General features: G+C 38.7%; 1 protein-coding gene across 47 annotated transcripts in view; it reads right to left on the bottom strand.

Annotated features, from left to right (window-relative positions):
* The window catches only part of SGIP1 (SH3GL interacting endocytic adaptor 1), a 214,522-nt gene that overhangs the window by 102,686 nt on the left and 98,756 nt on the right, over window positions 1–13,080 (bottom strand). For 15 of the 47 annotated variants that reach the window (XM_035251786.3, XM_054236389.2, XM_054236390.2 and 12 more), the window contains exons 4-6: window positions 9,474–9,498; window positions 8,392–8,475; window positions 2,798–2,854 (exon numbers count right to left, since the gene is read on the bottom strand). In XM_035251786.3, coding sequence (XP_035107677.1) covers window positions 2,798–2,854; window positions 8,392–8,475; window positions 9,474–9,498 — 166 coding nt within the window. Of the gene's footprint in view, window positions 1–2,797; window positions 2,855–6,516; window positions 6,589–8,391; window positions 8,476–9,473; window positions 9,499–13,080 lie in introns of all 47 variants that reach the window. The other 32 variants (XM_035251790.3, XM_035251814.3, XM_035251815.3 and 29 more) reach the window with 4 other exon arrangements.

The raw sequence follows: 13,080 nt of genomic DNA, 5'->3' as shown, positions 1-13,080 counted from the left end.
GTAAGGAAGAGCCAATTCAGACACACCAAAATGGGAATGGACACTGGGTGACTCAGATGGGGAGACAGACGGGGCAATAGCAATGGTAATGTGGCTAGAGAAGAAGCTACACAGTGGGAGATGGGGAATTGAGACGATGAGAGCCAACATGCCAGGGGAAAGAGTTTGGACTTGAGGCAGCTACTGCAGCTTCTCAGCTAGGGTGGGACATGCTGAAAGCAAAATCTTAAGGAGTTCTGGAAGTATGTTCAGGATAGTCTTGGGGCAGAAGAACTGGAGAAAGAGAAACCCATCAATTCAGGCAAATGGTACTAAGAATATGAATAAAGTTATTGGTGGGATGGGATGAACTGAGGACATTTGAAAGGATGGATTATTGATTCTTGGTAACAGATCAGCCATAGGAAAAAGGCAGAGGGAAGGTTCAAGAGGACTCCAATATTTCTACCCTCAAATTGTGGGAGAGTGCTGGTGCTCCCAGTTGAGCTAATTCTGACAGCAGACAACTAATATTTTTTGGAAAGAAGCAGAAAACATAAAAAGGCAGTTTGCATTGTTGGGATTAGAATGATCATATTATTGGGATTCATATTATATGGATTCATATTATATGGGATTTATATTATATGGAAAGCATTGTGACCCATACTTTACCTCACTGAACCACTTAGAAAGCATATGTGAAAAGAATTATCCCATTTATCAAGAAAGAAGAGAAATCAGACACCATTTCCCAAGGAAACACACCTAGCAAATGTCAGACCTAGGTTCTGACCCCTGGCGTTTCAGACTATACCGTATGTCCTAGAGGGGAGGAAAATGAAGCATTTGTAGATGGCCCTGTTGAAGTTGAGGTGATAGGTCTGCTAGTGAGAGAAGGCAGAATTGGACAGTTACTTTTGGGAGTTAATAAAGCAGTAAAAACGCCGTAACCATGGTGAGAGAAGTGGGTCTATATACCATGGGAAAAGGCCCATTAAAATGGATTTTTATTGTCTATATTTAAGGGGTCCAACATGTTTTGATATGCATGTGCATAGTAAAATGACTACTACAGTGAAATGTACATTTCTGTTACCTTCCATAGCAATCCTTCTAATGAGTGTGTATATGATTAGAGCACCTAAACTCTTAGCAAATTTTTACTATGTTAGATATCTAGACTTCATCTCACCTCACTGCAAATTTGTACTCTTTGACTTACTTCTTCCATTTCTTCTCGCTTTCTGCCTCTGCTAACTACTATTCTACTCCGTTTCTATGTATTTGACTTCCTTTTTTTTTGTTTTTTGAGACAGTCTTGCTGTGCTGCCCAGGCTGGAGTGTAGTGGTGCAATCTTAGCTCACTGCAACCTCTGCCTTCCGTGTTCAAGCAATTCTCCTGCTTTAACCTCCCATATTTGACTTTTTAAAAAAGATTCTGCATATAAGCAAGATTATACAGTATTTTTCTTTCTGTATCTGAAACTTTCCATTTTTTGAGCATTTATTGTGTTATTCCTCTTGTCCTCCTTCTTTAGTACTCAGAGTTGCTTTTTGTTTTTTATACAAGTGTATCGAGGTTACTTGCCTGCTAAAACGTGTCCCTGGCTTCTTACTGCATTTAGAATAAAAGCCAAGTGACTCTGTGTAGCCAATAAGGCTCAGCAGGGCCGGCTCCTGCCCCTGTCTCTAGCCTCACGTCTGTAATTACCTTCCATTGATCCCCTCTCAGCCGCATGTTCTCTCCTTCTCAATGTTTGTGATTTGAGTGCTACAAGCGCTGTCTCATTTCAGGGACCTCATCAATGCTGTTCCCTCTGCCTGCAATTCTCTTCCCCCAAATGTTCAGCCAGTTAGCCTCTATGTATATGTTAGGCCTTTGCTCAGAGGTCACATCCTGCCAAAATCAAGTTGACTTGCCTCTATTCTCAAAGCTTCTAAGAAATAGAACCAGCGCTGAAACACCCTGAGTTAATATTAGATAAACATTTTTTGAACAAGTACTACAGGCTAGCAGGTTACTAAAATGTTCTGCAAATAATTAGCTCATTGAATCCTTGCAACAATAACACAAGATAACTATTGCTTTCTTTTTTGCTACCCAGTAAATAACAATTTGAAGGCCATACACAGTTGATATCTATAGGGGCTAGAACAGGGGTATCCACAAGAAAAGAAAAGCAAACACCACATGTTCTCATTCATAAGTGGGTGTTGAACAAGGAAAACACACAGACACAGAGAGGGAAACATCACACACTGGGGCCTGAGGGGTGAGGGGCTAGGGAAGGAATAGCAGAGGGTTGGGGGATTGGGAAGGGATAGCTTTAGGAGAAATACCTAATGTAGATGACAGAGCAATGTATGCAGCAAATCACCACCATGGCACGTGTATACCTGTGTAACAAACCTGCATGACCTGCACATGTACTCCAGATCTTAAACTACAATAGATAAATTTTAAAAAAAGATCAGAGGTGTCCAATCTTTTGGCTTCCCTAGGCCACATTGAAAGAAGAAGAATTGTCTTGGGCCACACATAAAATAAGCTAACATTGACAATTGCAGATTAGCTAAAATAAATAAAAAAATAAATAAATTGCAAGAAACCTCATAACATTAGACAAGCTTGGGCTAGATCTTGAACCCAGTTCTGACAGACTCCATTTCCCTTAGCCCCATCCGAAACATGCCAGACACCTCCTAATGACATGGACAGCATTTTACTTATTTCTAAGTCCTCTTGTAAGATTGTCTCAACTCATTTTTAAAGTGTAAAATACTTGATACAGAGAAACAGTCTTCTGATACTCACATATCTTTCCCAATCAATTTCCGCATAAAATCCATTTGGTGCCCCATTGCTTTTCTTCTGTAATAAATTTGAAAATAAATTTAGAAGGAAAATATTTGAATAAAAACAAAGGAACAAAGAACATTGAACTCTTATCTGCATTTAGCAAGAGCTATCAAAATCCAGCACTGGAAAGACATATTAGAGCAGCTTATTAAGGAGCCACAGTGGTGTAACGGAATGGTAAATCTAGCTGCCATGACACTGAAGAAAAGGGCCTATGTGCTTATTTCACAAAAGATTGTAGGATACCAAGGTACAGGGATATTAATGATGGACTGTTCAAATTTTATTCAGTTACTGAAGAATTAGCAGCACCTTCATTATAATTTAATCCTCTAAACCTACAGCGGATATAACCATGTGTATATGAATATTAAATGGAAACATTTTTACTTCCATGCTGCCATTATTATACAATTAGTTCTAACATATCCAAAGAGTACTCAACCAAGTCATTAACTAATCTTTTAGCATTTTTAGCACTGAATCAATTTTTCTGTAACTACCCCCTTGATAAAACATAGAGGAAGTCAACTCCAAATCAGTTCATTCAGCTCCTAGTTATTAAAAATAATCTTTTTCCAAATGGTTTTTCTTATCAAAGTTTTAAAATATAATTTGAGGATTAATGGTGGATTTTTGTCATTTGTGTGATCTGTGCCTTCACGAGCACAACATTGCAAGTTGACTGGATGTCAGCACTATTCTCTTCCGATTATCTTAAAGTTTTCTTTGTCCCTTAGTACAACCATGACACATGGTCACAAGCACTTGAGTAAGGATGTGGCATCACCCAAATAGAAGTTGCCAAGATTTTCTATGTCTTGTGAGCAAAGGACAAAAACACAAATCAGGTTGGTAATGGAGGGTCCATCCAACAACATTCTTATATTTAGCACATGGAGCAAGGGCATGTCACTAAGCATAGCAGATCTCAGAACAACACACATCAAATGGTGATGCATGAGGCTTGAACACAGGACCTCTAATTTTGCAGTCACAAATAAAGGTCACTTGAACTGCAATGTAAACAACTAATACCCAATTTGGCAAATAGGTGGAGAAATAAGCTTTTTATGTGTGCACATAGGATCACTAGATAACCCAGAATAACCATCATCATTGAGTAACAATGAAGGTTGACTGGGCATTCTATGGACTACCCTTTGGCAAGGGTAAATAGTGCACAAGAAATAGCTAATGTGTTCATCCCCTCTGTCTTCCAATATACTACCACTGCACTCAAATTTACAAATATAAGAACTGGGCCATGCCTCCACAGATCAACATCCAGGGACATACGGTCTTTGACCATCTCCCTCTTTGTCCCACTCCTGACATATATGATTTGTATGCAGACTACGTCATTTTAATCTTCCCGTAGAATTGCCTTCGTTGAATTAGTGCTTCAGTGATATTTTTTCTACTTTGAACAAAGGTCTTTGTAAACCTTTGTTCAAAGATCATATCAACTCTGCCTATGTATATCTTATGAAGCCACTATTGAAAACTGGTCCATTATATAATGTGCCACTTAATAAAAATTCTTCTTTTACATGAGAATAAACAGGGCTCCTATTTTCTCTTTATCATGTTTACTTTCTCTTTTAATTCCCTCTTTACCAGTCTGTTTGTTTATGACTTCTTTGCAAAATGCTCCACTCTTTCTTAGAAAGCATATATAATAAACATGTTCAATACAGACATTTGATTTACAATGATAGGAGATCAAAAGAACTAAGTAGCTTCCAGAGAAGTAAACTCATGAATTTTGCAATCTAGGATTTTTACTGAAAACCAGAGATTAGATAAATTACTGAGTTCAACATTTTCAAAGTTCTATAGTTTGTGTCCATGATAATCTCATCTTCATAACTAAAGCCCTTAAAAACCAAGATGGTTTATATGTTCAGCTAAACAGTTTATATATATATATCTGAGTGTGTATGTATGTGTGTACATATATACATATATACATGCACATATATACACATATATGTACATATACACATACACACATATATACATAGATATACACATACACTCACATATATAAATATACATATACTATACATATACACACACAGATATATATATGTATATTCGTTTTTCTTTCCTTCTTGACAACATATATCTAACATTGTAGAAAAAAAGGTTTCTAAATTTAAAGATCTAGGCAGAGTGAAAATTTCCCAGTTTGCATGAAAACCAAAGGCAGATTGAGATAAAGAGAAAGCAAAACCTGTAGAAACTTTTTCTTCAAACATAGGGACACTTCAAAAACAAATACTAAACACAAACACCAAATCATAACAATACATTATTTTTGGCAGGTATTCAACACACACACACACACACACACACACACACACACACACACGGCTTTATTAAAGGAATTTGGTCTCAGGTATGCAAGTGGATTCTTACAAATATCTTTGGTTTCACAAGTGAAAATTATCAAGTTAAAGCTAGGCCAGAGCCTGGGTGGAATTCTTCTGGCCCAGACCCAAGAAAAAAACAATTCGTTGTTGGTTTAACCATTGAGAAAGGTGCAGCTGTAGTACTAGTAATAGTGAAGATAATGACTCTATTGATTTTCAAATGGAAAACTTTGAAGAAGAAGCAAGGAAGAATAACAGTTAAGTGGAAAAACACCACTTAAAAACCAGACTTAATAGTGAAAGACATATTAATTATTTGCCAATATACAAACAATGATTTTTCTCTTGGAATTGTAGTTATATAGATTTTTACCTCTTCCTTTTTTTTGTATTTTTTAAAACTAAAAAAAATCCTACTTTTAGAATAAGTAACTTTTATAACTTGAATATGATTATTAAAGATAATTGAGGTTCGCAGTGATGCTAATCATGTCTTCATAGGTATTATACTTGGTTAGGCATGTTACCTCTTCTTAGATAATATGATGGGCTCAGTAGGTAAATATAGTGACAATTATGTTCAATTATACATTCATCAAAGTTCTCTATTTCCATTGGAAATGCCTCTGGTTTTCAAGGTCAGCTCATGGCCAGGTAATGATCCTTGAGTAAAGCATGTTAAAGATACATGATGTACTGCCTAAATATTATCTTTTCTCCACTGATGTAGACTTGATTCACTTTGTAAATAATTCTATAGGACAGCACTGCCCAATAGAAGTAGCCGTGAAGATGACAATGTTCTACCGTGTGCTATCCAAGATGGTAGCCACTAGCCGCAGGTGACTACGGAGTACTCACAGCAACTGAGGAACTGAATTTTAAAAACTAGTCACATGTGGCTACCATAATGTACAACACTGCTATAGCTGCTACAGAGTTTGGGCTAGGGTCAGCATCCCTGACTCAATGTCCTTTGGTTAAATACGCTGATTCCTACAAATCATTCCAAATTCCCGATGTTATTGAGATAGTTCTTATTCTAAGAAATGACTACTCAATTTATGTGGTGATACTTTTATTATAGCCAAAGGCTTCTTTATAGATAGTAGATTCTTTTTAAAGTTTGAATTCCTGAAATTGGCCCCAGATATTCAAGAAATAACTGGAAATACCTAAGAGTTTTCTTAAATGGAGCAGATGGAAACTACTGTGTTTTCCAAGTTTTAAACTGGGATTTTACTCACTGTTTTCTACAACCTTTTGGAAATTTTAAACTAAAATCTGTTTCCTTACCGAAACTTTTTTTCCTCCTTCACGCGCACATTCTGCTTTGCTATTGTAGGGTGGTTCGTGTGGGCTGGGCTGCTGGAATTGATTGTTTTCATGTAGAAAAAAGTGGTTAAAAAGATCTGCTTGTTCTTCAAGACACATATAAAGAATTACATGGAGTCAGCAAACATACCATAGAAGAAACCATCTCTAGGCCAAATCGTACGGCCTACCAATCTTGGCAGGGTTCCTTAAGCAAAGAGTGGACTTTGGGGCCCATAATGAGGCTCTATTCAGCAGGCCAGCTTGGTTAGGCCACGAGAAGATGGGAGGAGGAGGAAGATGTGTCCCAGGCTCTAGGGACCGGGTGGATCTATTTCTCATACAGCCAGCATTTAATTTACACATAAAGAACAGACACGAGGACACACAAGAAGAGACTGAATAAAAATGGTTGTATTTCTAATCTAAGTAAGAAAAGTTCAGTTTAGCTTCACCATATTTTCCCTTGGGTCAAAGCCTTCCTGCAGGTCGCCAATACACACAGCACTCACAGCTGACAGCTCCAAATCTGTGTCCTTTCCTGCACACCTGTTCAGGATGATCAAAACTGACCTTCTCACAGCAAAGGCTATGACCCTGATGCTCCCAGTCTATGTGTGGAAGGAAACTGAAACTGCTTAGAAAAACGTTAGTTTGCCCTGCACAAATTAGAGTTTGTGTCTGGAGTAGGATGCATTGTCACACACAGCTGCCTGAAGTCTCAGACACCATGACAGACAGCTCTGCCAGTGATGGGTACATTCAGCCAGTGGGGAGCAAGTCCCACCTTCATGCATGCAGCCCTGCCGCGAAGCCTCTATATGTTAAACCTCAGAAGCATTGCCACCAGAGATGAGCTTCGTTAGATTTTGAGAAACTGTCATTAAATAAACAATAGTACATTAAAGCTGTGTTTACCAAGTAGTTTATAAGCACTAGGTAGGTGCACCACCACCTGTAGATTGTGGAACTACATTAATGAAAACATATATTTCAATACCTGACATTCAAAAGGCAATCATTTGAAAGCTGTATCAGCCAAAGCAGATTGAGTCTATAGAAATAAGGCCTGAAGAAATCTGAGTCTGAAAGAAAATCAGGTTGGTATCTCTAAGAACTGAAAGCAGACAGAAACTCAGATAGCACTGGTTTCCAAAATTCAGTGACCAGGGTAAACTTGGAAAACTTGGAGAACATTTCTAAATGGTAAAACCAGCAGCTGGTAATTTCCCATTAGCTATAAAGCCTGTTTCTGAGGAAGTGCATTTATTTTGAACGTAGCCTTTTCCAGAACAGGGCTGTGTTATTTCCTAAGAAATCAAAATTATCTGATTTATCTTTCCTTATAATCATGATAAGTGATATTTATGGCATTTCTAATTAAGTAACAAAGTGGGCAAAACTGCTAATAATGAAATTCATATGACTTGGAATGGCGAAGGGCTCGGGGAACTCAGGCATGAAGCCCTGGCCGGTGGGGGATGAATCCCCAGAATAACTGCTGGGTTCATTAATGCAGCACATACTCATCGTTGCCTGCCATGTGCCAGCTGCTGTACCAGGTGCCGAGGTGCACGTTCTACCAGAGACTTAAACTGACGCTGCTCGGAACACAGAGAACAGTAAGGCAGCAAGGGGGCCTTAGAGACAATGAGCAGGGTTCGGAGAAAGAAAATAAGGACAAGACTGACAGCGGCAGAGGTAGAGAAGCAAGAAATAGCAATCCAGTCTGGGAGCAGCAAGGATAGAAAGCAGAATAGCTAACAGAGCTTTGCAAAGGTCAGAATGGAGGGTACCAGAGAACCCAGGGAGGGGACCAAGCTGGAAGCAAAGAAGAGACACAGAAGCAGAGAGTACCTGAGACAGAGTTAACGAGAGGGCTCTGAGCCAGAAGCAAGAGGTGAGGAGAAGCTGAGTCTTCTGGGTCTTTTTTTTCCCCTGCTGAATAGAGCCTTGATTATAGTGTTACCCAATGTCTGATCAATTTCAGTCTATTTTCTTAACATTTCATGGTGAGAACCACATGAAAGCAAAAGGCACCCCAAAGCTAAGAACCTTGAGTCAAGTGTGGAAGAAAAATTCCTGCAATAGCTGCAATTAACACCCCTGTTTAGGTATAATATTATGAAGGGTGATTTAAAAATTTTTTTTAACCATCAGGTTTATTTTAGTTCCCACTCCAATGAGCCTAATGTAAGTCCTTTTTTTTTTTTTTTTTCAGTAACAGCTGTTCTTTTGAACCTTCTGAATAGGCATCTGATTTAGATTTGAAGGAAGTCATTTTAGGAGTCGGTGCAGACTCCCATAAGCAGAACTTGGGTAAATCTAAGCCCGTGCACCACAGACTTTTTTTTTAAAAAGCAAGATTTCCGGCGGCCAGTAAGGAGTTAGAGTTAACTGTTAAATCTAAATCCAGTGGATAGATTTTCCTCCTTCAGGCTGTAAATTCAGGCTTAAGTGGTTTTCAAGACCGTCTCCTACTTTTGAATTTAATACAGAAAATGTATCTACAGCACAACTACTAAAGGGGGAAAGCTTCTTTCCGTTTTCTTGGATCTCAGCTTCATTACAACTTTGTGGCCTCTGTTGGAAAAAACATTCTCCCGTAATGAGCTTTTACATAATTAAATTAGAAATGAAATAACAGTTGATGGGAGCAGCCCCTGCATGGACTGTCTGGCTTGTGACCCACTATCTGGATGACTAGTTTGCCTGCCTGCTCTGGGGCAAATATTTAGGTAAATGCTATAAATAAGTCTAGCTTGACCAAGACTGCATTATGTCCCATGCAATTATAGAAAATTACAACAGTGAGAGGTCTAAAAAGTCATTCGAGCTATTTATTTCCCTACAGGAAAAAAAAAATGGGGCTTCAAGAAATTTAAACATAGCATATTTTGAAGCACAAACTCAATAAAAATGGTCATTTAAATACTTACAATTCCATCTCTATCTGGTGAACCTCTGTAACAAAAAGAAATTGATAGCTATTATGAAAAGGAATCATTCCTGCCTCATAGACTCAAGTACAACAGTAAGAACCATTAAGCACCACCCTCCCCTTTCCCGGCATTCCTGCCCCAGTAAACCTGGCTAATGAAAACTAAATCAAAACAAATTGATTGAATGATATTTAAGTATGGGGTATGTGTATGTAGGAAGGAAATTCTCATTAAAAACTTGCAGCACAAGTGGGTAGGGCAGTGTGTTGGTCCACTTTTGAGAGGAGAGTTCATTAAGGAGAAAGTCCCAGCCCAGCTGGCTCCATTTAAAACTACCATGAGGCAAGTAAACCAATTTACTCTCTCATCTGTGTATTTTTAAGAGATGGGGTCTTGCTATGCTGCCCAGGCTGGCATGCAGTGGCTATTCACAGGCATAATCAAAAGCATATTACAGCCTTGAACTGCTGGGCTCCCATGAACCTATGTCTCAGCCTCCCGAGAAGCTGGGATTGCAGGAGCCCAGCCCTTGTATCTTTTCTTCTGTGAATGGTCCAGAATTGCCTCCTATATGATAAAACTTCTGTGGCATTTTTTTAACTTTATTTTGAAAATTGTTACTTTCCCCCATGTTTCTATGTTTACCTCTCTCCCGTTGTAGAAGAGCAGGAAATGGAGAACAACATTTTGCTAAATGGCTCCCTCTGATGACTAAAGCCCAGGGCAGCTACTCTATGGTGGCACTATGCTAGTGGTCAAGAGCAAGGGCTTTAGAGTAAGTGGAAGCTGGGTATCCAAACAGTCCTGTGACCTTGAACCCCTAAGCTCTCTAAGCCAGTTTAAACAAGGTAATATATAGAAAGAACTTACAATAGTTCATGACACATAGTATTAAAACTATGAGTTGATTATAATTTCTTTTCTCTTCACTAGGAACACAAAACTGCCACTTGCAGCCACACTGGACTTTAGAGCAGTGTATTATAGGTATTTTAGGAAACTGGATGAGAGGAGCAGAGGGAGAAACTAGAAGGTAGTCACTGTAATTTTATAACTTTCCATTTTAATTCAGTTTTTAAGAGGCTAAAAAATTACAGGGATATGTATTACACTTGGAAAGGGACCTGCATTATTTGGAAGAAAACCTTAATAAGTGCTTGAGGTGGACTGTGATGTCTTGAGGAGTTTGGCATTTGGTTGGAACTGTTATTCAGAAGGTGTGACCAGGTAAGAGAATTATTGCTTCATGGCAGAAAGTCAATCAAAAGAGAAAGAGAGAGAGAGAGAGAAAGTAATGCAGAGTTGGTGAGATGCCATCTGGACTCCGATGTGTGATTCCTTCTCTACCAACACCCCTTCAAAATTAGCAGAATATTCTACTTGGATGATAATACACTTGAAAGAGTGCATCATTTTTCATAAAGAGTGAGTTCTGTGTCCACACAGATGCACAGATAAATCAGTGATACAGAGGCAAGAAACAGAGATCTGGATATTGAAAGACCATGGGAATTGACAGAAATCTTGGGACTTTTGAACATTATCTGGAAATTAACCAGTTTGAAAAAGTTGTATTTAAAATAGAACGATAGGAAGAATCTTGGCTGACAAAAGTGCTTGTAATGAACTAAGTGTTTGGTTAGGACCAAGAGATAAAAATAATGAAGACATGCTCATCACAAAGAGAATAAAGTGGGCTAGTAAGCCCAGTGGGTTATCACGGTCCTAGTAAGCCCAGGGTAGTAGGAGGGCACTGAGGGTAGGTACCAATCCATACTCATCGAAACCAATTCTCTTTTTTATGTCTGTATACTCAGTAAGTCTTTCTCTCTCTTTTTTTTTTTTTTTTGAGATGGAGTTTTGCTCTTGTCACCCAGGCTGGAGTGTCATGGTGCAATCTTGCCTCATTGCAAACTCTGCCTCCCAGGTTTAAGTGATTCTTCTGCCTCAGTCTCTAAAGTAGCTGGGATTACAGGCATGAGCCACTATGCCTAGCTAATTTTGTATTTTTAGTAGAGAAGTGGTTTCACCACGTTAGCCAGGCTAGTCTTGAACTCCTGACCTCAGGTGATCCACCTACCTCTGCTTCCCAAAGTGCTGGGATTATAGGCATGAGCCACCGTGCCTGGCTGATATACTATTTCTTACTAGGACTTCAACTTACTAGGACTTAATATCTATATATATGAGTATTTCTTACTAGAACTTCAGCCTCTGCTACCGGAGCTGAGAGAGAGGAGACTGCATCAATTTTTGGGTAGGATGTGTTCAGAGTCACTGATCCATATGGGGATCCTTTGGGAACAGCAAGAAATAGATGCAACAGAAGCTCAGAGATTGGCCTGCTGTGGTGTTGCCCACTGTGGATTCAGGTATAAGGTCGTATCAGTAGGGGATCTTAAATGGGAGGCATTGACCTCATGCTGATTGCAGCTGTTGGGATGGTCTTAACAATTTTTAATCAGAGAAACTGTGATTGTACATAGCAACATTGGAGTCCTATTCTGATCTTTTGTCTTCTCTACTGATGGAAATGTGGCTCATGTGTCCTATGGAGTCAGTGAGCCTGGTGGCTAAGGGTACTGGCTCCAGCGCCAGACTACCTGGGATCAACCAATGTAGGTTTCTTAGCTGCAGAACTTGGGCGAGTTACTTCACTTCTTTGTTTCTCAGTTTCCTCATCTATAAAATAGCCATCATAACAGCATATATTCCACACAGAGCTATTAGAGGATTCAATGAGCTGATGTAAGGGAAGAACCTGAAACAGTACCTAGAACATAGTGTTTTCTAGAATAATAATTTTTATGCAATATGACCCAGGACAGGGAGTGAAGAGATTTTAGCAGCCTCAGACAATCGGGCATGCGTTCTAATTTCACTTCCTAAACCCCTCTAATGAGGTTTTATATTGTATTTTTAAATGAATTTTTTCTTTTTTCTTGGCAGACTTAATGTATTTGCTGATTTCTATTTTAAAAAGGATCCCTAAAATGCAATAAATAAAATATGCATTTAAAAAACCACTAATTAAGTACTAATATTTTAATTCCGAATACACATACAAAAAAAAAAAAAAAAAGAGAGAATCATCTACCACGGACTTTTGGCATCTATTTTAAAGTTTCAGTTACCTTTTGTAATTACTGTCCTTTTTTCTTAACCCTCCGATTTGTCTGGATTTTAATTCTACCCATTGACATTTTTTTCTTTTGGGTGATGAAAGCACAGACATTGGATTTTAGACTAGAATATGATGGGCTCCAAGTCTTAGTTTCTGGGTAGCCTTCAAAATGTTACTTAACCCCTTTTGGCACTGATATCACATCCTTAAAATTGATGTAATATTACTAACCTTATTAAATTACGGGGAAGACTAAAAAGGTTACTAGTACAACATATGTCCTGCACAGGGCCTGCCACTTAGCACAATCTCTCTCCCTTCCTCTTTCTATCAGCTGCTGTAATGATGATTAAATCAGGAAACTCTGGTCCTAACCCCACTGTATATCTAAGGAGGTTCAATCAGCTGAAGTTCGTGCTGGTGTCTATGCTAGGAGGTTGCTTAGCAACCCATAGTGAGTCATAACAGCGCTGTAAACAG

This window comes from Callithrix jacchus, chromosome 7, assembly GCF_049354715.1.
Source record: "Callithrix jacchus isolate 240 chromosome 7, calJac240_pri, whole genome shotgun sequence".
NCBI classification, from domain to species: domain Eukaryota; kingdom Metazoa; phylum Chordata; class Mammalia; order Primates; family Cebidae; genus Callithrix; species Callithrix jacchus.
Note: the sequence above shows the minus strand (reverse complement) of the source record. Positions and strands in the feature narration are given on the sequence as shown.